A 27,327-nucleotide genomic window follows, 5' to 3' on the forward strand; every position below is an offset into this window, starting at 1 on the left:
TCTAGTGTACAGTAAATGCATATAAATGTCTTCAAGAATGGGCTTGAATTGATGGTACTTTAAACGTGAAAAACTTTTACCCCTAGATCTTTTTGAAAAGGGAAAACTTTGTAAAACGTCCTTTATTTCTCAAATGAATTGATTTACAAGTTTGAATTGAGTAGCCAAGGAACCTTTAAAGATCTCTTCAAGAATTTAAGCGAATCTCCAGTTAATCGAATAAAAATTAAAAAAATGAAAAATATTAGACAAGAGAGACCACACAACCCTTTTTATATTGATTCACTTTCAACTCTTAAACTACATCAGTCTTGAACAATCAATCCTTGATTGTAGGATTCCACAATAAGTAATATTATGTGTACACTTACAACCTGATCCATTCCAAATCACTTAGACACCTTATCTATAGTACCCCTTGAGTGACTACCTATCTCAAGAACACAATCCACTTAGCTGGAACACAAAATTTGGCTCCTGACTCTTTACACGAATTTGTAAGTAAAAATAGGAAGGATTAAACATACAGAAGCATGCACATCAATATAATCTCTCCAAACATTCTATCTCTCTTTTTAAGTGTAAAACAAGCTTTTTTCAGAGTATTTGAATGATTTTGAGATTTCTCTCTCTTTTTAAGTATGGGCTTGTGTATCATGTGAGGTAGAACTAATATTTATTTATGAGAACACATGTTGTGACGGATGTAATTGGTTACATTATTCTAACTGTTCATACCAGTTTTCCAGAAACTATTCTAAGATTATGTAATCAATTACAATAGAGAACACGTTAATTCTGACTTAAAAAAAATTTATGTAAAATTATCTCGCTTGTATCGATTACAACTTAGAGCTCATGTGTACTTAACTGAGTTATGTTTTACCTTATGCATCGCTTACCATTGTTCATGGTTTTACCTTTGTAACTGATTTTCTTGCTTGTAACTGGATATGATTATTTTGTAATCTATCATTCCAAGGAGCATGTTTTCCGTGACATTCAAGATTCTAATCAATTGTATAATAGAACCTTGTTTTCCAGGATTTTAGGACTTACTCTCTAATCACTATCATCTAGGTCCTATGCTAGCTTGCCATCTTCAATGTTTGTAGCTTACAAAAAGCAAAAACTATCTTCAAAACTTCTATGGCTTTTTCTTTTTTGCTTCAAACATTTGACTTCCTCTTCTTTTATATCTAACACAGATGGTCCACATTAGATATTATGTTTTCATAGGAAGTATTTAAGATTATATAATTTGATTTGTATATATGCAATTAGCCTGTTTATAGGAAATTTGTTGTACATTTATAATTAGGATAGATTTTGCTTCATTCCCCCCTTATTTTTTGGCTTCTTGTATCTATATATTCATGCATCTTTGTACGGTTTAATCCATTAGAAATATGTGTATTTTTAATCTTTTCATCAGGTCTCAATTGAGAATAACAAATTCGAATTGAACAGCGAACTTAACAACTTATAGCCATTTCTTTTTAAATGCAATTTTTCATCATCTTTACAACCTTAAATTCTTAGGTGCTTCTCTCTCCTCTCGTAAGACTGCATGTCTAGCTTCTGACAACAGTCTTTCCAGGTATGAAAATGGTGGCTATTTGTTCTTGACATCTTATATCATGCGCACTCATGGATCCAAGAAGCAGCAAGATGTAATGAAAAATGTTGGAAGGAAACAATTGCGAAAAGTTTTTGAGGTACTTTATATAAATTTTTATTACCCTTTTTCATTACCATGAAAGATCTTAGAATGTAATTATTCATTGTTACAAATTATAGGAAATTAATCATTGATTCCTGATTATCAGGTAAGAATTTATTGTTTTTCATTTTTTAAATTGATATAAATACATACCATGTTGCCTGCATTTGTCACATTTCAATAACATTTTTTTAATATTATGGTACCAGTAGTTTTGGTTTGTTGATTTGCAGAAGGCTCCTGGTTTTTGTTTTGTTTTCTTTTTTTTCTTGGGTAAACAGTACCTGCGGTCACTGTGTGCCCTTTTCCTCCATCACCTAGTGTCATTTTCCTTTGGTGACTGTTAGCGACCAGAATCACCCTCCCTTGGCAGCCACCAAGCTTTGTTCATCACTCCATTCCACTGTCTCACATGCCCACTCAAGCAGCTTCTTCCAAGCGTGTGTTTCACGTGCTTGTATACGCCCTCTGCCTCCTTCCTCACACCTAGTCACATCCATGTGTCCCTTTTGGGTTCATTCCCATGACTTCCAACAGTGCCCTTTAAAGTACCGCATCTCTCCTGCAATGACTTTTACCGCTGTTTCGCCGATTCGTAGTGCAAAACTGGCCAGGATAAACAACTACAGCTCTTGGGCTGCTGCTGTTAAGTTGTGGTTCTGGGGTCAAGGTCATGCCAACCACTTCACCAAAAAGACCAAAGATATACAAACCCATCACTAAACAAACTAGACGGTAGCTTTGCATAGTGTTCTCTGGTTCTCCATTGATGTTAAATTGCAGCCCAATACCAAGTTTTTACTATCTATTATGATGTTTGGAACAAAGCCAAAGAGAGTTTACTCCAATGATGCTCATTGCCTAACAGCTTTGTCTCCAAGCTTGTTTCTATAAAGCTGAAAACAATGATATACAAACCTATCTTGGTAAGCTCCATCGATTAATTTTTGATTTTGATGTAGTCATTCCTTTCACTAATGACACCGACAAACATGATAAACATCGTGGAAAGTTTTTTTATGGTTCGTTCTCTTGCTGAACTTCCTCTTGAGTTTGATTTTGTTTACAATCAAATATTATCCAACACTGTTATTCCATCTTATGACAATGTTAGTCAACAATTAATTCGCCTTGCAGTTTCTCACATGTTTGGGCAATCTCTTGAACTTTCAATAAATTCATTTGCCTTTTACTCCCACTTTACCTACTGGGTGGATGAAGTGGAAATCATGGTGACTATCGTGGTCAACATCGTCATTGCAACTTTTGTCAATTGTATGGCCATATTGAGGCAAATTGACATACAAAGGCCCGATAACAACTCAAGAAAACTAATATTGCTCAAGTCGTTTCGCCAGGAGCATTTGGTGAGGTCTTAATTTTTGTTGATGCCTACAATTAGTATCTCCAATGCGAGGCAGCCATGAAACATAGACAACCTCTTGCCACCGTTGCTCGATCTAGTAATCATGTAGCCTTTGTTTCTTAGTCTTCCTCCCTTGGACCTTAGATGCTTGACTCTAATGCCTTTGATCATATATTTGGTAACAAGTCCCTTTTCTATGATCTATCTTATTTGGAGTCTTTGCCTGTTTCCCAATGTACTTGGTTATTCTTAGTGAAAAATCGTTTTGATGATTTTTCTGTATTCCAAAGTTTGTCAATTGAAATTCAAAATCAATTTGGCACTTCTATTAAAATTTTTATGCATTGACAATGCTTATAAATATGTCTTGCTAGTTTCAGTCTATTTTGAGTGTACAAAGTATTCTTCATCAAACATCTTGTTCTCACATTACACAATTGAATGGTGTCACTGAAAGAAGGAATTGACACTCAGTTGAAATTGCTTGTATACTTCTTTGCCACAATGTTCATCTTTGCTTCTAGGGTGATGCGATTCTCATAACTTGTTATTTACCGCATGCTTTCCTCTACCTTTAATAATTAGGTTCCACATTCTCTCTTGTATCCAACTAGAGGTCTTTACTATATTCCTCTTCGTGTCTTTGGTTGCACATGTTTCCATGACCTTACTCCAAGTAAAGATAAACTTTCTGCCAAATATTTGAAGTGTATTTTTCTTGGTTATTGTCTAAGGGCTATCATTGTTTTTGTCCTCTTCTCCATTGTATTTTATTCTATAAATTGGCATAATACATACTATGGTCTGCATTTGACACACAACATTTAGATAACATTTTCTTTTTATAAAAGTAACATGGGAATATTCCAAATGAGCGGTTCCAATTTTTTTATGAAATACTATTGTTACTTTCTTTTAACTTTCAATTTTTGTAGTCTCCTACATTTAAAGGTGCTTTGGACTTTGCAGTTAATTATATCTTAAAATCTTATTTTGGTACCATTCTTTTTAATTTTCCTTGTACAAAGGCACAATTCTTTTTTACACTATTTCTTTTTTAGTCTCATTTTGATAGTATGCTTTTGGTGTATAAGCTTAACCTATTTTTCTTTTAATGACAAATTTTTGTAGGCCCTGGATACACTTGGCAGCACCAAATGGCGAGTAAATGGAAGATTACTTGGTGTTGTGGAGCACCTCTGGGCTGCAGGAGGTAACGTTGCAGGTTTGATTGACCGCAAAGATGTAAGCATAAACAGTATACAACTTTTAGAGATATCTTTATACGTGTTTTGTCTGTTTTTCAATTTATTTTAAAAATTAGACGACAAAGATAAACAAATGAAAGAAAGTTTAACATAAACTAGTTAAATATATATTCACCTGTATGCTTCCTCCTTTTTTCATCAAATGCTTGAAGTGTGACGAGTTTTCAGCATTACCTATTCTATGTAGTTTGTCTGACCTATATATGCCAAATTCACTTGTAGGTTCCTATACCAGAGAGGCCACCTATAGAGGAATTAAAACAAATTCAGGAATGGAAGTGGAGTGTAAGGAAGGCAGAAAAAATTAATCTAGAGAGACATTCTCTAAGATGTGACACGGAACTCAAGCTTTCTGTAAGACATCTCCTCCAATTGTCAATACTTTTCTATTTTATATTTTGAAGAATTGAAATTTCCAATTTTATATGTTTCATCAGTGACCTATGGTCTTGTCTTGATCTTGCATAGTACAGTGTTGGTTCCATTTAATCATGAGTTTCATAATCTCAACTAAATTTTCAATAATTATTTTCTATTCCATGTTTCACTAACTGGATAATAATTACAATATACATCTGAAACAGGTGGCTCAGAAAATGAAAGAGGAGGAAGGCTTTCATTATCCCCACAATATTGACTTCCGTGGTAGAGCATATCCCATGCACTCTCATTTGAATCATTTAAGTTGTGATCTATGTCGAGGATTGCTTGAGTTTTCTGAAGGGCGCCCATTAGGAAAGTCTGGACTACACTGGCTGAAAATACACTTGGCAAATTTATATGCTGGGGGTATTGAAAAGCTGTCTTATGATGAACGCCTGGCTTTTGTAGAGAATCATCTCCGTGATATATTTGACTCTGCTGATAACCCTATTAATGGAAATCGGTGGTGGTTAAGGGCCGAGGATCCTTTCCAGTGCCTTGCTGCTTGTATTAATCTGTCAGAAGCCTTAAGAAGCTCGTCACCAAATTCTGTTCTCTCACACCTGCCAATTCATCAGGTATATGTTTCATTGGAAGCCTTAGGATTGAAAAATAGATGTTTTAACTTTGTAGACTACTTTTATAAGTTATCAAACCGACTCCAAGCTCCCCCTGTGGGCTTATGATGCATAGAAATTTCTGCCAGATCATTAATAGAAATTATGCTATCTAAATAGTAATACAACCATAAGAAATGTCTGAATATATAAAAAAAAAATGAAATTTTGTACCAAAATTCCTACAATGAATTGCATGGTAGGTTCTTCATATTGGAAATCATTGTCATATGTATCCAGCTTTCGGTTTAATATTTTGATAAAAGGACAGTATCATTTGTTTTGTCAAGTATTGCACTTGCCTATAAAGTGCTTGATGTCAGTACCTTCCTAGTAAAAAAGTAATGTAATTTGCTTGTAGGTTCTAACAAAGCCTGAATGCACCTTGGGGTGATGAGTGAAATTTTGGTAAAATGGTAGGATACCTGGAAAACTTTTCAGGCAACACAATCTATCTTTATGGAATAACAATCCTTTTTAGAGGAGAAATTGGCAAGGGACGTTGTCCACAATGTGACTTGTATAATCAGTCTCGTTCCTTCGTCTGCTTCAGTTTCCTTCTCCCAAACCTCTCATTCAACCAAATTTAACCCTGATAAAGATGCATACATCATATGCTTGGAGAGAACATTGACTGCTCTATTTAAACTTCCTAGTTTGTACTATACTTCAAAGTCAAAAGCGGGAAATTTTGGAAGTTCATTCAAATTGATCCTCCCCAATAACCCTTTAGTCAATAAAAAATTTCAAGCTCCTCTGATCTAATGTTATGGTAAAATGCTGACCAAGAACATAATGTCCCTGTTTCTGCACTGCCATCACAATTGCCATCAACTCTCTTTCATAAGCAGATTGTTATTGGACCCTTGGAGATAACGGTTGCATGAAAAAGGAAACTGGTCTTCCTTATTTTAACAACACTTCCCTCACTCTGGTGTTAGTTTCAACCGTAAATGGTGTGGAGAAATCTGGCAGCCAAAATGGCAAAGTCATGGTATTTTTGAGCTGATTGAAAGCATTTTCAGCCTCATCAGACCAATGAAAGTGGTCTTTCTTGAGCAGGTCTGTAAGAGGTAATGCAATCACCCCGTGCTCTTTTACAAAGTGGCTATAGTAGCCTGCATTCCCAAAAATATCATCAGTCCTTTTAGTACCTTTGTAATTGACTAATTTAGCATTTTTTTCAATTTCTTTGGATCAGCTGATACCCCCAAAATCACACTTTGTTTTATTTACCATCAATTCATTCTTCTGTAATAATTGAAAGACCTTCCTTAGTTGTGTCACATGGACTTTCCTCATCCTTGTTATATTTTAGTATATCAAAAAAAAATTCTGTAAATTTCCTAAGTATCGTTTAAAGATATCATTCATCAAGGCTTGGAATGGAGAAGGTGCATTAGTTAGACCAAAATGCATTATCAAATACTTGTAGTGATTGCCATTCGTCCTAAAAGTTGTTTTAGGTATATCCTCCTCCTTCATTCCCACAAAGCTTGAATCTTTGTGGGAAGAAATCGCAGGAAATCTGGTTTTGGTTCTAGTTGATAACGGGGCAACTCAATTTCATACAAAATTGGTAGAAAGATTAGGGTTACCATTGGCACCTACAGTACCAGAACGTGTGAAGGTGGGAGGAGGGCAGAGAATTAAGACTAGTTGTGCGTGAGAGCTTACAAGGGCAGCTGCGTAAATTGTTTTAATGATGACTTTTATGTGTTGACTTTGGATAGGGAGTACAGTTTTGGGCATGGAGTGGTTAGAAGACATGGGTGATATAAAATCTAATTTCAGAGATTAGACATTGAGAATTTAAAAGGATGGAGTTAAGTGTAGGATTCACAAGTTAGACGCAACAGAAAGGATTGGGATTCTAGCACATGCCAGTGATGTTTTGGAAGAGTTTGAGGAATTTTTCCAAGAAAAACCAATTGTTCCACCAAAAAGGATTCATGACCATGCTATATTGTTGAAAGAAGAAGCAACAATCCCCAATCTCAGGCATTATAGATATCCTCATTTCCAATAATCTGAAATTGAGAAGCTAGTTGTTGATATATTAACTGCTATTATAAGGCCTAGTCCAAACCCTTATTCCAACCCAATTATACTAGTAAAGAAGAAGGATGACAGTTGGCATTTTTGTGTGGATTATAAATAAAGCTTGTAAACAAGGTAACAATTCCTAATAAGTTTCCTATTCCATCTAATTGATGAATTGTTGAATATGTGGGGTGCAGTAATTTTTATCAAGTTGGATCGGAAATCAGACTACGAACCCTGCCATGCTACAAAGATTCAAGCTTTTGAGTTAGCCTTCTGGTATAATCTCCTCTTTGTCTCCGTTCATCAACAAAAAGTGCAAAGACCATCATCTTGTTTAATGAATATGGCCTACGGATCCTTACTTCCACACAAATCTCTTTCTTTAGACTTTTGTGAAAATTTCACAGAAGTAGACCAGCTGGTTGACCTTTGATGAGCTCGCTAAAATCTCAGATTTTAATTTTAAGTAAAATTTTGAACGAGTTTTCCACCATTGTGGGCTGAAACTCCCTCAATTAAGATTCTTTGTGCTAGATTCCCACCACTGTAACCAAGATAGTGATCTCCCCTCCGTGGTTCCCAAGACTGCATGCATCTATTCTTCTTCATTAAGGTTCATTAAGCAAAAATACATTTTAATTCTCCCTAGTGCTTTATCTCCTTCAAAAAGGGATACTTCTGCCTTCCTAAACCGTTCCTCAGTTGCCAAATCTCCTGTTTTGTGATTCAACGAACTGCTGCTTCCCTGGTTTCAATTTTTCCTGTACATTTCTCCTCCCATTTTAAAGTTCCCATTTCGATTCACCCCAAGATTAGAACTCCCTTATCGATTACCCATCATTTCACCAAATTTCTGGATCAACCAATCTTCCATTTGTTTAAGTGGTACCTGTGTCCATTCCTCCACTTTACAAAATTCTCTCTAGATCTTCAATTATTGCATCTATTTTCTTGCAAACCATAAAAAAACACTGTTGGATCATTCTGCTTGGATACCAATTGATTGGATTCAATTGGCAGGATGGAAGATTTTGAAGAAAATAACAAGGAAAGGACCTACATTTTATCAAATGTCTATTTATCAATGTGACCTAGACATACAATAAGGTATTCTAGAAACCTCTTACAACTTCTGAATGAATTCTAACTTCCAACTACACCTCTTATCTTCTATTTATAAACTACAATAAGGTTTTAGGGGGTTGAATTAGGCTTAAAACCCACTTTTTAACAAGTTGTATGTCCCCTCTAATAGCCCTTACATACGCTCTCTTAAACACTGGTCTCCTATCACTTTTACTGGTAACTTTTTTGAAAATTGCTAACAACACTACTTCGATGAATTTTAGGATGGTTCCTGTAATGGCTTACAACACTATGCTGCTTTGGGAAGAGATTCTGTAAGTCTACTTATATCCCGTTTTTTATTCTGAAATCACTCATTACCCTTGAAATAATCCCTTCTTTTTGTGCCCATAAGTTTGTATTTCTTCGATTTTGAAACAATTTTAGTATGATTCATTATTCTATAGCTTTCTTCATCAGTTTCTTTTTGTCACTATATTTTGAAATGTTAGTGTTATTTTGGTGAATTAACATAGCTTGTTCAATGTACAGAAAATGGTATACTTTCTTGTTTTGGGTGCTTTACAATGTTTTTACCTTCTTTATGTTTGGTATTATATTCAATAGTATGACTATGATTTACAACTATGTTGTGGCAATATAATTGATAATCATTAAGACCACCTAGGCCACAGCGACCCACTATTTGGAAAGTTATTCTAGGAAAATTAGGAGCCTGGATACCCTTGGTTGACCTTGACTATTTAGTAGCGTATAATCATGATCTCAAGTAGAGGCTTCCACATGTTTGACCACACCTTTGGAAAATAACTCAGCAAGAAGCTGTAGCCGTAGTTTGATTTACTCACTCTAATTCTTCTCTGAACCTTTCTTAAATTTGACCATTTGAAAGCATGTCCTATGTACCCAAGACCATGTAGGGTACAGTCTACCAATGCCTCTCTGGACACCAATGTCTATTTAATCTATTATAATTGGTGTTTTATCAATAATATTTTATAATCGATAGTTTCTTTCCCATTCTCCCAATTGTTAATCATGAATTTCGATGAGTCAGAGCATCCTTCTGGCTTATTGTGTTATAGAGGTCTAGTCTTTCTTCTTGTTTATTGAATCTAATTAAAGATAGATATGCTTTATACAGATTCTCTATTTCCCTGACACGTGAGTCAGTTGGAACTGTAGTTTTAATACTGAATAACTAATTATATTTCGACAGCAACTAAAGTGTTAGCGAGAAATCAAGCAAAAGTTGCAATCAAAGTGCACAATTAGTGGAGCACATGAATCTCTTTATCTAAGTTATTAAGTTTTTATGTGTTCACTTTAATAAATTATTGCGTTTGATAAGAAGGGAAATTAAACTAATTAATTTTTCTATAATATTTTCTATTCTGACTTTCCGGAATAAAAATTATTTGTCAGCTGGAGGCTGCTGCTGTTAACTTGGTGGCTAGTGAGAGACCAGCTGATGTTTACTCAGAGATTGCTGTTAGGTATGTTAAACCCATTATCAGCAGCTTACACACTTCACATTCAAACCTCCGTTTCAGCCTATATTATTTGAAGCTCAAAATCATTACATTACTACCTTGCTGAAGTCTGAATGCAAAATGCATTTTTTCACAACTGCATTGAAATACCAATACCAGTCATGTAGATTTTTTGGTTAAAATCTGTTACCTCGTGACCTACTTTACTTGAGTATACTTACTATCTTATCATACAAGTAGCAGTTTGTCTACACCCAACAAAGTACTAAGTGCACTGTACAATTGATTTTACCAACTTACTGTGCATAATCAGTATTTAATTTGTACTTGAATATTTGAGCAGGGTTCATGATATTATGAGAAGAGACAGTAACAAAGACCCAGCTGTCTATCCAAATGCTTTGTTGGCAAGAGTTTTAATTGATCAGGTCAATATTGATTAAAATATATGTTCCTCCAATTAGCTATAATCTCTTCTTTTCAGTCACCCAACTTTTGGAAACTTTCAGATTGACAGAAAGCTGGTCAAGCAGACAGTGATGACCTCAGTTTATGGCGTTACTTTTGTTGGGGCACGAGAGCAAATGAAGAGAAGATTACAGGAGAAAGGCCTTATTAATGATGAACAACTTTTATTTACTGCAGCTTGCTATGCTGCTAAAGTAAGTTTCAGCCATGTTATCAGACTTCTGTTAGCTATTAGAAAGTGCAATGTAGCTGATTTATTGTGTTTTTCATATCCTTGCATCATTGGGAGATTATTCCCTACTAGAACACTTACAGTCTATGAAGCATGGACGTGATAAAGACAGTCACAGCGACATTTATAGTCTCTTAAATGTAGAACACGGCGACATGGACACATATATATACATATGTTATGAATGATTTAAATTTTTATTTTCAAATTCATCTAGAAAAAGTTGGTCGAATATAACGACCTAAGCACACTGTTGTCTAATTCAAGAATGAATTTAATCAATCATCTATAATCTAAAAAATGATCTAGTTCATTTAAGACATTTCATCTTCTTGATCATCATTATTGAAAAAGACATCCTCTAACTGACGTTCATCTAAAAATAAATTAACAACTTCAAGAATTCCACAGTATACGGAGATATAATGAGAATAAAATATCTTCCTGCTAATAGATATACAATGTTGACATTTTTTGTTTGTATAGGATTTGCTCCTTGTTTCTATATTGTAGCACAAACTTAAGCAATAATTTTCTGACTTCTGAAAATATCCTTGCTGCGTTGGACCATGTAAAAGCTGTGTCGAAGCTGCAAATTTTTTGTTTTTAAATTTGACATTTCAGCAGAGTAACAGACACAAAGACATGCTATTGAAGAGCCATGTTCGTGTTTCATGGCTTATAGTACACAAAATATTAATTTTTAAACCTGATCAATTTGAAACCTAGATATAGTTTTATCATCAAAATGATTATTTCAGAGAATTTTTTATTTAGTACTATCTGTGTGTTTATTTCTTGATGAGTTTGGTTTTACTAAATCTAACTGTAATATGAGAGGAAATACATGTGAACCAACATGCAAAAACATGCTTATACAAGAAGTCTGCTCTATTCTCTTGTTAGAGATATTAGTTGTTAGAGATATCTCTCTTTGTATTTTTTGGTTAAGTGAATCTTTTAATTTTTCTGTTTTGTTCTTTTTGCTTAGTTGTTACAGATTTGTGTAGTTATATTTTGACTCATTTTATAGGTGACATTAACTGCCCTTGGAGAAATTTTTGGAGCGGCACGTGTCATTATGGGTTGGCTTGGTGATTGCGCAAAGGTTTGGTCTCATAGCCATGTTAAACTTCAAATGATACTAAAATCCTATTGGTTTTGGCACTGTTGTGTGTGTGCCTGCATGTTTTCAAGCTTTCTTTCTATTCCTGAATGGTGGGACCTTAAAATTTTTATAGGTGATTACTTCTGAAAATCATCCTGTTAGTTGGACCACTCCTCTTGGTCTTCCAGTTATACAACCATACTGTAAAACTGAGCGTCATCTGGTAAGCTTTTATATAAAAATGATTCCTGCCGTGCCCCCCTTCCCCTCCTTATTTTGTGTTATAGGCATTAATTTACTCAACAGTGACAAGTTAAAAGCATCATACTAAATATACAATGGAAGATATCCACCTAACTGGTTAAAAGAATGAATTTTGTTAAAAGCCCACTTAAAGTGGTAACTTATGTGACATTATGCAATGGGTTGATGTATTAACAGATTGTCATGGAACTGTAGATCTTTCTTTAACATGTTGCTACCATATGGCTGTAATTGTAGGTGTTTAACTATTTCTTGACCAGTTGTTATGCTAAGATTCATAACCGTTACTCTCTACGAACTACATATTATGTATTACTTGCTTTTTGGTGACTCATCACTTCAGTAACTTTTGAGATTTTTGGTCATTTATTTAACCCAATAGTCTATCAATTGTGAGATGCCTCAACAAAGTCCGGCTATTAGGCAATGCAATGGAGATAGACCATGACCAGTCAGTTACCTGCGGAATATGTAATAAGTTAATCATGGTGGCTGTAAGACTCCACTGCATTTCAAACTATTTTGGTATGACCTTTTGATATTTCCTCATAATGTCTCGGCCATTATAATGCTGTGTGTTTGTCTGCTTCTAAGAGCACAACACAAGTATTAAGAAGCACTTCTTTTAGGCTGTAGAGAGAAATGGTAAATATTCACGTGATATCATCCCCTTATATACAGCTGAGGAATATAAATACATAACGTAAGGCCCAAGCCCGTTTACAGAATATACCTAGCATAAGCTATATAGATTTGCCGGCACTGTGTAATATGCTGTAAAAACCCAAGACAGAACCAGTAATTATACATTTGAATCAAAAAGAATAGTTTAAGGATTTTTTTAACTACCTTAAGGCATGACAGTTATGAATCTCGTCATTGACTGCAGATCAAAACATCTCTTCAATTTTTGGCTTTGAGACGAGAGGGTAACACAGTAAGTGTACACAGTCCTCTTTTTTGCAGCTTTCCTTTCTGTCTGATATTTTCAATTAAAACTATTCACATTCCAGGTAGATGCCAAGAAACAGAGATCTGCATTTCCCCCGAACTTCATACATTCACTAGACAGTTCACACATGATGATGACTGCTCTTGCCTGTAGGGATGCTGGTTTATGTTTTGCAGGTTTTAAGTTCTCCTTTCACTAACAAAATCCTAAAGCATATTAAAAATTTCCATCTAAAGTTGCAAAAATATACAATATTTGTTTAATACTTATCTTTTCTTGTTCCAAGGCAGTGTAAACCTAGGAAGTGATGGAAGTGTATGGCTTCTAGTATTTCTGCTACTCCTATTGCCATGACAACTGGAAAAACTACTTATCTTGGTTTTCCTTTTTTGGAGTTATGGTTCCTTAGTCAAGGATATCATGACCATCTGAAAACAGAAAATCAAATTCTTCACCTATTTTTCCAAATTATCCTTTATTTCATGTCTTCAGGTTTAGGCAAACTTAGCAAAGGATATTAAATGTGTTTTTTGGAATATTCTTGCCTTCAGAGAGGATACAAATGTTATTTTCCAACTATCCAAAGATACTATATGCAAACTTATGTCACCTTTATTATGACATGCCTTTTTTCTCATTCTCCATAGAAGTTCTTGCTTACATTCAACTTGATCTCCCTATTCCAAGCTGTGGTCCATCGATGACTCTAGTTTCTAACTCCAACCCAAATGTTAACCAATCTGGCTCCTCCACCTCCTTACATACCAACACAAGACAAAAATAACTTCTCCCACTCTTCCTAAGGTCTCTGATTATTCAAATCATACTCCAATAGTTTCCCATATCATGGATCCTTCTTGATCAACTCTTTCACATAACACCACCTCAAAGTAACCTGTTGCTCTTAGAATAGGTATTTGGTCTACTTGTAATTCTTATTCAATTGATATTTTTGAGTTATCATTATTTGCCTCCATCTATTCTTCTTTTGTTTCTTCTTCATAAGTCAATATTTTTCTAAAACTATTCATCAGACACTTGACCATCCTGGAAAGTGACAAGCCATGATTGATGGGAGCTTGTTCCTCTTCTCTTTGGATAGATGGGCTTATGTTGTTAAAGTTTGGCTCAGTGGTGAAGTTGATTGCCTTAAAGTTTGGTTGACGGCCAAAGCATATATGCAAATTTATGAATTTGACTAGTGTGATACTTCTTCTCTTGTGGCATAGATTAGCACAATTAGATTTTTCCTTGCTATGGTTACTAATCACCATTGGCCACTTTAACTTAGCATTAAAAGTTCATTTTTCATGATGATTTTGAGGAGGAAATTAACATGGATCACCCTCTTGGATTTTGTTCTAGTGTGTAACTTACACCGCTCTCTTTATAACCTGAAACAATCTCCCCAAGCTTGGTTTGGTAAATTAGGTCATTTTATGCAAGCTTTTGGATTGAAACAAAGTGAGATAGATCATCCAGTTTTTTATTGGAATACTTCTCTTAGAATGTGTGTTTATCTAATGGTTTATGTTGATGATATAATTAGTTTAGGAAATGAGGCCACAAAGATCTCTCAACTAAAGAAGTACATATTCGACCACTTCCGGACCAAAGATCTTGGTTATTTAAAATACTTTTTGGGTATTGAATTGGTTCAATCAGTGGAAAGGTATTGTTATTTGACAATATATATATATATATATATATATATATATATATATATATATATATATTCTTTTGACATTCTTGAGGGGATAGGGTTAGCAAATTGCAAGCCTATTGATATATGGATCCAAATCACAAGTTAATGGTGAATCAAGGTGAAACTTTTTCAGATCTAGAAAGATATAAGAGGCTGGTAGGAAAAACCGTTTATCATACCATTACAAGATTTGATATTTCTTCATGCAATCAATTGGATTTGTTAGCCAATTCATGCAAGATTCTCACATTAATCATTGGAATATTTTAATTTTTGCATTTTAATATTTCAAAAAGGTACTAGGAAGAGGATTATTGTGAGGACAAAGGAAATACTCAAATTATATGGTATTGTGATGCATTGTGTCAGCTCACATTTTCACGAGATCTACCACATCATATGATGTATTCATTGGAGGAAATATTGTCTCCCGGAAGATCAAGAAGCATAATGCTTTTGCCTAACCCAATGCAAAAGTTGAATATAGATCTATGGCTTTGGCCACTTGTGAATTTGTGTGGATTAAACAACTCCTTTAAGAGTAAAAATTTTGTGAAGTTGAGCAAATGAAGTTGTATTGTGATAATCAAACAGCCCTCTATATTGTTTCCAATCTTTTGTTTCATGAAGAGATGGTATACATTAAGATTGATTATCATTTTATTTTATTAGGGAGAAGCTATTGTCCAAAGAACTCTGTAATGGATTTATCAACTCTAATGATCAGCATGCGGACGTTATATTTGAGATTGATTGTCACTTTATTAAGGAGAAGCTATTGTCGAAAGAACTCTATAATGGATTTATCAACTATAACTATTAGCTTGCTGACTAGGGGTGATCATGGATTGGATTTTTAATGATCAAATCCACATTCATTTTGGATTCAAATAATTGGATTAGATTTTCGATCCAAATCCATTTTTTAAGAAAAAAGTAGATTGAATTTTTTAAAAATCCTGATCCAAATATTTAGATCAACTTTAAATCCAGATCTAAATATTTGGATCAAGTTCGAAATCCAAAATCCATTTTTCATAAAATAAATTCAAATTAATTTTTTTAAAACTTGTGTCCATAGGGCTGACACCATAGAATTTGGCAGATTTTTTGTCGGGGCCAATGAGGCCAAATTTCAGCATGGGATGAACTTGGATGACTTTCGAACGAATTTCGGTCGGGGATGACGTGACCAAATTTGGGCCAAGGTTGACTTAACATAATTTCAGTTGAGATCGACTTGACTGGATTCGACTGAATTTCGGCCAGGACCGATTTTGCCTAATACGACCAAATTTTGGCCAGAGTCGACTTGGCCAAATATGGCCACATTTGGGCAACGGCCTGATCAGTCAAATTTCGGTCAGGGTTGACTCCACTAAATTCGTCGACCGAGACCAACTTGATTGAACATGATCAATTTTTTATCACAGCCGACTAAGTTGAATATAGTAAAATTTCGTTCAGGACTTATTCGACCGAATACGGCTAAATTTGGGCTAGTGTCCACTCAACCAAATTTTGGTCATATGACCAACTCGACTGAATTTGGCCAAATTTAGGTCAGGACCGACTCGCCTAAATATGACCAAATTTCGGTCGCGATCGACTCTGTCGAATATGACCAAATTCAAGTCAGGACCAACTCGGTCAAATTTTGGTCGAGGCCAACACGACCGAATTTTGACCGGAGCCGACTCGACTGAATTTGGTCGAATTTCGATCATGGCCGACTCAGTTGAATACGGCCAAATTTCGATCGTGGCCGATTTATTTGAATACAGCCAAATTTCATTGTAGGCCGTCTCAGTCGAATCCGACCAAATTTGGGCCAGGGCCGACTCGGCCAAATCTCAATCGGGGCCAACTCGATTGAATTCGACCGAATTTTGACTAGAGCAGACTAGGCTAAATACAACCAAATTTTGGTCGCGGTTGTCTTGTTCAAATACGATCAAATTTTGTCTAGGTCGACTCAGTCCAATGTAGTCAAATTTGGGTTGGGGTGAACTCAACCGAATACTTCCAAATTTTGTCCAGGGCCAGCTGGGCCAAATTTCGATCGGGATCGACTTGAGAGAATTTGGCCTAATTCAGCCAAATTTTGTATAGGGTCACGCCAACTCAATCAAATACGACTAAATTTGGACTAGTCCGTCTCAATCTTTAGCCTAACCTGACCAAAAATATAAACTGAAAATTTGGATTGGATATTTTGGATTATCCATTTTGAAAATCTAGATTTAGAGTATGGATATACAATCCATAAAATATATAAAATGTTGATCAGATTGATATCCAAATCCAATAAAATGAATTGGATTTTTAACAAAATGAATATTAAATGGATTGGATCATAGCAAACATGGATTTGATCATGAAAATTATATTTTTTTCCCATCCTTAGTTTAACTTTTCAGGATCATTCTTTGCATCCTTCCGCTCATTTAAGAGTTCAATAAATATAAATTATTATTGTTATCCTCATAATTTTTATTTTTATGTGTTAAATACACATTAATTATTACTTTTATCCTCGTATTTTTATTCTTTCAATTCTATATGTATTTAATCTCTTTTTATTAATACATTTTTTTACAAGAGTATAATTTAAATTTGTTAGGACAAATTTATGGATACACTAACAATTCTTTTATTAAACTTCTAAAATTTTCTATTAAATTGTAAGCTTTAAAGTTTATAAATATAAATGTCAAGGTTTAGTGTTTACGGACATCTCACGTCTCACGTCGCACGTCGCACGTCTCACGTCTCACGTCTCACGTCTCACGTCGCACGTCTCACATCTCACGTCTCACGTCGCACGTCGCACGTCGCACGTCGCACGTCTCACGTCTCACGTCTCACGTCTCACGTCTCACGTCGCACGTCTTACGTCGCACGTCTCTCACGTCCCACGTCTCCCACATCTCTCACGTCTCTCACGTCTTTCACATCTCTCACGTCTCTCACGTCTCTCACGTCTCACGTCCCACGTCCCACGTCCAACGTCCTACGTCCCACGTCCCACGTCCCACATCCCACGTCCCACGTCGTCTCATGTCTCACATCTCAGGTCTCATGTCGTCTCACGTCTCACATCTCACATCTTACATCCCAAGTCCCACGTCCCATGTGTCATGTCTCACATTTCACATCGTCTTACGTCCCACGTCTCACGTCTCACGTCCCATGTTGTCTCACGTTCCACGTTGTCTCACGTCTCATGTCCCACGTGTCATGTTTCACGTCTCATTCCCACGTCTTACGTTTCACGTTTCACGTTTCACGTCCCATGTCTCACGTCTGACATCTCACGTCTCACGTTCCATGTTCCACGTCTCACGTTTCATGTCTCACGTCCTACGTCCAACGTTCTACGTCTCACGTCCTACGTTTCACGTTCCACGTCCTACATCCTACGTCTCACGTTCCACATCCTACGTCTCACGTCTCATGTCGCACGTCCCACGTCTCAACTTCCGCATTCCACGTAGCACGTCTCACGTCTTACGTAGCACGTCTCACGTCTCACATTATTGCACTGAAATACTTGATTCTTTCATAAAATAATGGTACTTTGATTTACTGGTTGCAGTATAGCTAAGGTTCTTCTTTACTGTTTATTCTTCTTCAAGTTTCTTATTGATCAAAACAAGAGAAATGACATTATTTCACCGGAAATAGGAAAGCTAACCCTATGCAACAACAAATAATTTGAAGTTTTTGCATATGTCTGCTATCATTACATGAATGATTTTAGAAAATTGTTTAGATGTTGGCAGACAATATTTTTTTATTGGTTTTCTGTTCTGACATTCAATATGCGAAGAGATGTGTCAAAAAATTCTAATCAAGGGTGGGCAAAAAATACATTTTTTATAATCTAATCTATTTTTTCTATGATCTAATCCATTTAATATTTATTTTAGTAAAAATTCAATCCATTTTATTGGATATGGATATCAATCTGATATATATTTTATATATTTTATGAATTGGATATCCATTCTCTAACTCTAGATTTTCAAAATGGATAATCCAATCCAAATTTTCAGTTTATATTTTTAGTTAGGTTAGGCTAAAAGTTGAGACCGAGTAGTCCAAATTTAGTCGTATGTGATTGAGTTGGCGTGACCTTATACAAAATTTGGCCGAATTTTGTCAAGTCAGTCTCGGTCGAAATTTGGCCCAGCTGATCCTGGACAAAATTTGGAAGTATTCGGTTGAGTTCACCCCGACCCAAATTTGACTGCATTGGCCTAAGTCGACCTAGACAAAATTTGACCGTATTCGACCGAGACAACTGCGACCAAAATTTGGCTGTATTCAACCTAGTTGGCTCCAGTCAAAATTTGGTCAAATTCAATCGAGTTGGCTCCGATTGAGATTTGTCCGAGTCGGCCCTGGCCCAAATTTGGCTGAGACGGCCTAGGGTGAAATTTGGCCGTATTCAAATGAGTCGATCACGATCGAAATTTGGCCGTATTCAACTAAGTTGGACCAAAATTCGGCCGAATTTAGTCGAGTTGGCTTCAGTCAAAATTTGGTTGTGTTGGCCTCGACCAAAATTTGATCGAGTTGGTCCTGGCCTGAATTTGGTCGTATTCGGCAGAGTCGATCATGGCCGAAATTTGGTCATATTTAGGCAAGTCGATCCTAACCTAAATTTGACCAAATTCAGTCGAGTTGGTCATGACCAAAATTTGGTCAAGTCGGCACTTGTCCAAATTTAGCCGTATTCGGTCGACTAAATCCCGAACGAAATTTTACTATATTAAACTTAGTCAGCTGTGATTGAAAATTGGTCATGTTCAGTGAAGTCGGTCTCGGCTGACGAATTTAGTGGAGTCAACCCTGACCGAAATTTGACTGATTAGGACTTGACCCAAATGTGGCCATATTTGGCCAAGTCGGCTCTGGCCAAAATTTGGTCGTATTAGGCAAAATCAGCCCTGGCCGAAATTCAGTCGAATCCAGTCAAGTCGATCTTGACTGAAATTTTGTTGAGTCAACCTTAGCCTAAATTTGGTCACGTCGTCCCCGATCGAAAGTCATCCAAGTTCATCCCATGCTGAAATTTGACCTCGTTGGCCTCGACAAAAAATCTGTCAAATTTTATGGTGTCAACTCTATTGAAAATCTAATCCAAATCCATTTTGGATCCAAATAATGGATGTGGATCCAAATTTGTGTTCATAGGGCTGACACCAAAGAATTTGATAGATTTGGCCGAATACTTCCAAATTTTGTCCAGGACCAACTGGGTCAAATCTCGATCGGGACCGACTTGATAGAATTCGGCCAAATTTTGTACAGTGTCACGCCAACTCAATCAAATACGACAAAATTTAGGCTAGTCCGTCTTAACCTTTAGCCTAACCTAACAAAAAATATAAAGTCAAATTTTGGATTGGATATTTTGGATTATCCATTTTGAAAATCTAGATTTCGAGAATGGATATTCAATCCATAAAATATATAAAATATAGATTAAATTGATATCCAGATCTAATAAAATGGATTTTAAATTGATTGGAATTTTAATAGAATGGATTGGATCATAGAAAAAATAGGTTGGATCATAAAAATTGAATTTTTTGCCCACTCTTATTGCTGACATTATCACCCCTTGTCTTAACTTTTTATAAAGCTGCTTTTTTGGGTGTATGTACCTAGCCTAAGGTTGAATGTCATAACTTGTAATGTATTCTTCCCTTTTTCACACACATACATACATATATATGGTATACAGCTGAGAATTAACTCGCCAATTTTTTATCACGTCCAAATTCAAGTGATGTTATGATGTCCAAATTCAAGTGATGTTATGATGCTAATTCTCAAGGCACATTTGTGTTAGTAACCACTGTAGTTAAATCCGTAATCTAGTTATCTGGTTCAGTAAATATATTTACGTCCAACTTTCACTTTATATACTCCATTCTGGAGAAAATTTGGTGGAAAAGTAAATTTATTAAAGAAAAATACTTTATGTTTTGGTGCTTAAGTTTTGTGAAATAAATGTGTGTGCAGGGGTTCATGACTCGTTTTGGACACATGCATGTGACGTGGAGAAAATGAGTCACATTCTTAGAGAAAAGTTTGTGGAGCTTTATAACATGCCAATACTTGAAAATGTAAGGTTTTGCTGTATTATGAGAAACATTGGCTTATGTAATTGGAACACATGGAAAAGAGTTATTTCTTACTTTCTCATCATCAAATATTAAACATCACGATAATAGCATCATTCTACTTAATGCAAATCCTTTTGCTTTTAAACCAATAGAGGGAGAAAGAAAACCTCATTATTTGATCTGTTAACAGTTGTTGGAAGGCTTTGAGACATCACACCCGAGATTAGCTTTCCCTCCTGTGCCAGAGAGAGGTGATTTTGACTTGGGGAAGGTTCTCGAGTCTCCATACTTCTTCAACTGAAAGTTCCTTCAAAGGAAGCTATTACAAGATTCCCTGGAAGTGTTGTTGCCTTCACTTTTGAGGCAAAATAGTTCAGAATCTTCTGCTTCTGAGACAACACTTCATCCGGTCGGAAGTTGTACTTCAAAGAAAGACCCCAAGTTGTTTTTGGGAAAGGCCTGGAAAGAAGTCTCGTGTTGCTAGAATGCTCAAAACAATACTTATTTGGCTGGTTTAAGAAGAACGAAGCTTTCATCATTTTTTACATATCTATTATTGGCGATTTCCTCCACTCAAACTGGGTTTGCAGGAAAGCTTAAGCACAATGCGGAGGAGCTGAAGACCTTAGCTGATTTTGATAATGTAAACCATTTTCTATCTGTTTACCTGTGCTATAATGTATGAATATCTGTATTACATCAAAGATTGAAAGATAGATCGTTAGGCATAGAATAAATCATTTTTGTAACATGTACATAGAGTTATTCATTTCATTAACTTCAATTATATATTAAAATTTTATCAAGATTGAAGTAGATAGCAGAGTTCATCCTTGTTATGTCTATCCGCTTGATGCTATAAATCTGATATAGTTTCATTTCTAAGGCCTGCAAAGAGAATTGTGGCCATATCATCTTATCTTCCTTTCTAATGTCTTCAAGTAACCTTCTTGCTTTTAAACTGTGACCCATGTTTGAGTTAAACCTGAAGGCCATAAACATTGGTTGTCAGATTTTGCTAAACCGGGTAAATTTTTTATTCCTTTTAAATATTTTGTGTTATTTATTATCTTGTAGTTGCTTTATTTCTTGACTTTTCATTGTCCTTTACATATCAAAGACTTGATCATATTGTTGGCAGTTCATACTATTGGCTCATAGAGCTTACAGTAAGGAGACTGATAGATGTCTGGAGCTTTTGAGAATTTGCAATTTCATTTTTCTTGGATGATTTTCTCATTATTTAAAGGTGCTCATTATGTTGATAATCGGGCTCGAAATTCACGAAAAACCTAAATCCCTCTATCCTCTGCTGACTGTTGCAATAAAATTATAGATGTTACTAAATCTATCATGGTTTCCAGATTATCTTTTTCAGAATAAAAATTGGAACAAAAAGAAATTGTTTTAAATTTAACTATTCCAAAATTTATAGCAGAGATTTAACTTTTCTCTAAATATGAGGCTGCATGAAAAACCAAATCCCAGGGTACAAGAAAAAACAGTCCACTTGTTATGTACCATGATAGCTCAATTTATTACCAAACTAACATATAAAAAGCAACAAACTATGCCAACATAGTCAACTTAACACAGGTTTCACACTCCGGCTTCTTGAACCAACTAATATGTTAGATAACGTACGAAACATTGGTTCTTGGGGCAAGCAATTCATAGATTTCTTAACACTGATCTGATATATGCACAAAGACTGAGATCACATTGAAGGCTGAACTTCAGCAGTACTATTTTTTTCTTAACTCGTCTTCATCCTTCCAACTACTCTTTTGTACTATCAAAACAGTTGCACTAATTTGCAGTGGACCACCCTAAATAGATAAACTTTCTTCCCTCATCATTGCTATTTTTTTCTTATATAAAGGTGATATACTCTTACTACTCCTTCCAACAATAATGTGTAAATTTTCATTTTCTCTTTCATTGCATATAAGCTTATTTTATTTTAATTAGTACGCGATTTTTCATCAGTTAACAAATAATTATAAATTTAGTTTCTAGATACACCTGCGTTGAATACTCAGAAATATATTCTGGTTATGAAAGAAAAAAAAATAACATATTTAAGCTGAAAACTGATGCTTTTAATAACATTTTGAGTTAACACCAACAAACAACAAAGTTCTAGAAAATAAAATACGAACTTTAATATTTTTAAAAGCCACATGGAAATCATGTATAAATTGGTATATTAGTTTATGTATTATACATAATAATTCTTTACTTTTACACAATTAAGATTTAAATAATAAATAAATTAGTTCCATATATAAATTTCTGAATCATCATCTTGACGAGTTATTTTCACTCTTAGGTGACTTATCATAAGCTCAAACATTAATTCCAATATTTTTTATATTGTTGTAGAGAGAGAAGAAAAAAAAAGGGTGAGAAAAATGAAATGACAGCAGTTTTGGCATTATTTAGTGAATAGGAAAAGAAACAAAAACCAGCTATAGTGCTACATAGACCACAAATCAGAATCACCCACTTGCAATCACCAATACACTTTGAAGACAACACAACACACCAAACTGTATCATTACTCTGCACACTACTTAGTACAAGGATCCTAAGTTAATAAACAATTTATTAAACATATTGTTGATTTTAACAACTTATAATTATAACTAATTGAGAATATCTAATATGAGTTTGTGTTGTGTCACCATACTTATCATTTTGAAGGAGAGACAGAACATGTGGGCTGCAGCAAAATCTATGAATGTGCACTTGTTGATGTATTCCTATGCTGTGTTCTGCTGTGGTGGTCCTTCTCAATCTTCACGACACCACCTTTTAAGGTCACACATCACTGTCTTCAATTTTGAAGGATAGGAAATAAGTGAATATCATGTCCCAATTTTAATTCTCTGGATTCTAAAATAATCAGAAATTTAACATTTCTCATTTCTTGTAAGCAAAAGAAAGAGCCACGTGTACGGAGAAGATAAGTTTGGATGGAGATTAACCACATGATATTGTGACACGACATGTTCTATTTTGAATCAAAGAGGACTTGTTTCCAGATTATTATAATGTAATTATATGTATATATATAATATTTAGAATCGTGTACATTGAGGTATATTTTTATTCCAACAAAAATATTTGATAGGATGTGATGACGCAGATATTTGTATGATCATATCTTTGTCTGTCTTTTGTTGTTTCTACGTATGCATACACATCAGATACAAGGTGGCAAAACAAATTATTAAATTTTGTGGAAAAAAAAAAGTGAAATATTTTGGAATATTCCATAATCATTCCGTGATGAAATAATTAATGTAAACAAACCAATGTTCTCAATCCACCTTACTATAATGCTTCTTTCTTAACCAAAGCAAATTATTATAGTTTTGAATCCAATTTTCAAGTCTAACTTTTGGCTAAAACAATCTTTTCTTAGACTTACTTTCAACTTTGTCATGTTAATACAAAATAAAATCGTTAATGAAACGAAAATTAGTTTCAATTCCACTTAGTCATTGTAAAATATTTTTATCATCATTTATAGAGTTTAAAATGCATTAATTAAGAAGGAAAATATAATCACGTGATTGAATTGAATTACCAATTGTAGTAGTACTATATAGTTAAACCGCCAAGATGGCGTGCCCACTCCAACAACGTAGCAGAAAGAGACTTCAATAATTCAATATTATGTTCCATCCTTTTATTAGTTAATCGTTGTACTTAACCAAAATCTTTATCAAGTTATTATTAAACTGACACGTAGGAAATAATTATTTATGATATTGACTTTTCCTCAGAAGAAACTCGTTTTCTGAATGATTTAATTAATTATCAAAGTTTTGAGGTTTCCTTGGCACTTGATCGAAAACGATGTCGTTGCCAACATTGACCTTCGTGTTTCTCCCTCAAGAAAACGACGATTCAAAGGAATTAACTTTGGGCATGAATTAGTTGAAAGTGGTTAATTAAAGGTTTGGTTTTATTGAAGACGTTACTCATTGTTGTTACCAAAGATAAAAAAGAAAATGGGGACCACGTGCCGAATATTTGGACATGAAAGTGCAAGTATGTGGAAATTGCTACCCCTTCCTTTCAATATCCTTGTGTTCTAATTTTGAATCCTATCGGAATTAGATTCTTTGGCAGAAATGAAAACAACTTTGAATATAGCATTTACATGTGTTTGTTCTTACGGAAGTTTCCAGGAACTTACCCTTAAGTTTTATTATGAGCCACAAAACATGGACTATCAGATAAATGCCACAACATCATCTCATTGTCGCCAAGTCCAAAAAATATTCACAAAGACAAAATACATTTTTTATCCTGAGGTTGGGATTTAGGCTTTCGTGTTTTTTTTTTTTATAGATTGATTTGGGAAGAGGGTGAGGAATAGATCGAAAGAATTAGAGGGTGAAATTGGTATTATTTTTTATTTTTTAAAAGGATTTAGAATTGATTTTGGAGTGGATTAAAAAATGAAATTTATGAAAGTTCGTAACCGAATTGATTGATGTGACATATTAAAAAAATAATAGATAAAAAGTTATATGATCAAAATGTTCCTAATGTTAAAAATAATATATAAATAATTTTGAATTATTTTTATAAATTTTATTGAATGATTGAAATTATAAAAAAATTATTTATAAAAAAATGAATAGTACAATATATTTGGTATGAAAAGAAATTTAACATTTACATATTAAATATTTAAGTAAGAAATAATTTATTTACATAGAGATTTTATTTTCTTTTTAGTGGTAATAAAAAGGCTTAAATACATTTTTTGTCCTCATTCTTGTTGCGGATGGTCCTCATTTTGACAGAATGTTTAAAATGATCTTCATTTTTACAGAATGTTTAAAATGGTCCTCATTCTCATAATTCGTGTTTTATTTGGTCCTTTTCTGTGACGCCGTTTAAATTATTAACGGATCATTGTACAGGTGACACGATTTGTATTAGGGTGTATTATGTGTACTGTACATGTGTTGTGTTGTGTGATAATTATATATCTGAGAATAAATAAATAAGTTAGGATTTTAGTAAAGAATGTTTAGGAATTTAAATATAAATTAAAAGTCTCACTATGAATATAAATAAAAGAGTTGAGTGTTATATAAAGAAAAAGAAAATAATAAATTCTAAATTTTGATTTTGTATTGAAAGGGACAGCAGATTTGTTATAAGAAACTCAACAGATTTCCGTGCCACTACAAATTATTTGTTGAAAGTGAGTAAAAGAAAAATTTAGCAGTAACATTTAACTTAATTAAAAAAAAAATAGACCCCTTCCGCTATCTTCAAAATGTTAGACTTACTCTGAATTGACAATTTATTAGCCTCTGTAGAGTTTAAATATGAAAGAGCTCTAAACATGTAATATATAATTATATAACACAATGATGAACTCTCGTGAGTCGTAATCTAAAATATATTAAACCTTTTTTTTAATCCAGTAATGCATATCTAAGAATGTTAGAGGTTCGTAAAAGAATAAAAAATATTTTCAGAAGAAAATTAGCAGTAAAAGACAAATTACGTTTATTTTGTTAAAGAGTATCGGTTATTATATTTATTGTAATTCCGCTTAAGTAGCCTCTGAAATATCTCCTAGACATGAATGATTGGTGTGGCTCACGTGGTAATTGTAATTGTCATTTCATAAGGAAAAATGGCTGCACTATTAATTATAATGTTTAAAGATGATTTTGTAAATCAATAATTGTGTTCATTTGTTTGGAAAAGCAACGTATGAGGACATTATTTGTGTTTTCACTCGCTGTCAACTTTCAAATTCTATATTTTATGTCTACTTGCATTTCTACACGTGACTAATTACGTACCTTCATTCGTATTCTTCCATCAAAAATACTTAATCAACTCTATATTTTTAATTGGATTTTAGTATATCATTTGTAGAAGTTTGTGGATACGAACTCGAAGCAAATAGTGACACAATATTTGCAATTTTTATTTCAAAATAGAAAATACAAAAGAGTGTTGCAAACACGATATGCTAAGAACAGCAAATTTATCCAAAAATATTTTATAAGCGTTAATGTATTTCTTCACTTTGAATATGGAAAGTCTTTGGTTGTATTTGGATTGAGGAGATGATCTGATGAAAAGTCGATAAATGAATTTGAAATGACAAAGAAATGATTGTAATATTGTTTGTTGTATCGGATAAATGAAAAAATTTGAAAAAAAATCATAAAAAATTAAGAATAATTTGATAGTTGTGATAAATAAAATAAAATGTTTTGATAAATTAAAATATAAAATTACACTTTTACTTTTATAATTAAAATGAATAAAAAATAAAATCTATTTAGATAAAATTAAATTTTAATAAATATAGCTAATTTAAAATAAAATGTGATTTATTGTAAATAAATTTAATAATATATTGAACTATAAAAAGAATAATAAT

At 34.1% G+C, this 27,327-nt stretch overlaps 1 protein-coding gene across 2 annotated transcripts in view; it reads left to right on the forward strand.

Moving 5' to 3' along the window:
- SCA3 (DNA/RNA polymerases superfamily protein) overlaps window positions 1-21,697 on the forward strand; it is a 30,053-nt gene extending 8,356 nt beyond the window's left edge. The window contains exons 6-19 of one of the 2 annotated variants that reach the window (XM_028063348.2): window positions 1,601-1,718; window positions 4,221-4,334; window positions 4,580-4,711; window positions 4,942-5,358; window positions 8,793-8,843; window positions 9,955-10,025; window positions 10,366-10,450; window positions 10,532-10,684; window positions 11,756-11,830; window positions 11,964-12,053; window positions 12,984-13,031; window positions 13,108-13,195; window positions 20,788-20,891; window positions 21,082-21,697. In XM_028063348.2, coding sequence (XP_027919149.1) covers window positions 1,601-1,718; window positions 4,221-4,334; window positions 4,580-4,711; window positions 4,942-5,358; window positions 8,793-8,843; window positions 9,955-10,025; window positions 10,366-10,450; window positions 10,532-10,684; window positions 11,756-11,830; window positions 11,964-12,053; window positions 12,984-13,031; window positions 13,108-13,195; window positions 20,788-20,891; window positions 21,082-21,192 — 1,657 coding nt within the window. In that variant the 3' untranslated portion in view covers window positions 21,193-21,697. Of the gene's footprint in view, window positions 1-1,600; window positions 1,719-4,220; window positions 4,335-4,579; window positions 4,712-4,941; window positions 5,359-8,792; window positions 8,844-9,954; window positions 10,026-10,365; window positions 10,451-10,531; window positions 10,685-11,755; window positions 11,831-11,963; window positions 12,054-12,983; window positions 13,032-13,107; window positions 13,223-20,787; window positions 20,892-21,081 lie in introns of both variants that reach the window. The other variant, XM_028063347.2, reaches the window with a different exon arrangement.
- The last annotated feature ends 5,630 nt before the right edge of the window (window positions 21,698-27,327 follow it).

This window comes from Vigna unguiculata, chromosome 3, assembly GCF_037176805.1.
Source record: "Vigna unguiculata cultivar grain cowpea cultivar isolate G323 ecotype 2 chromosome 3, ASM3717680v1, whole genome shotgun sequence".
NCBI lineage: Eukaryota > Viridiplantae > Streptophyta > Magnoliopsida > Fabales > Fabaceae > Vigna > Vigna unguiculata.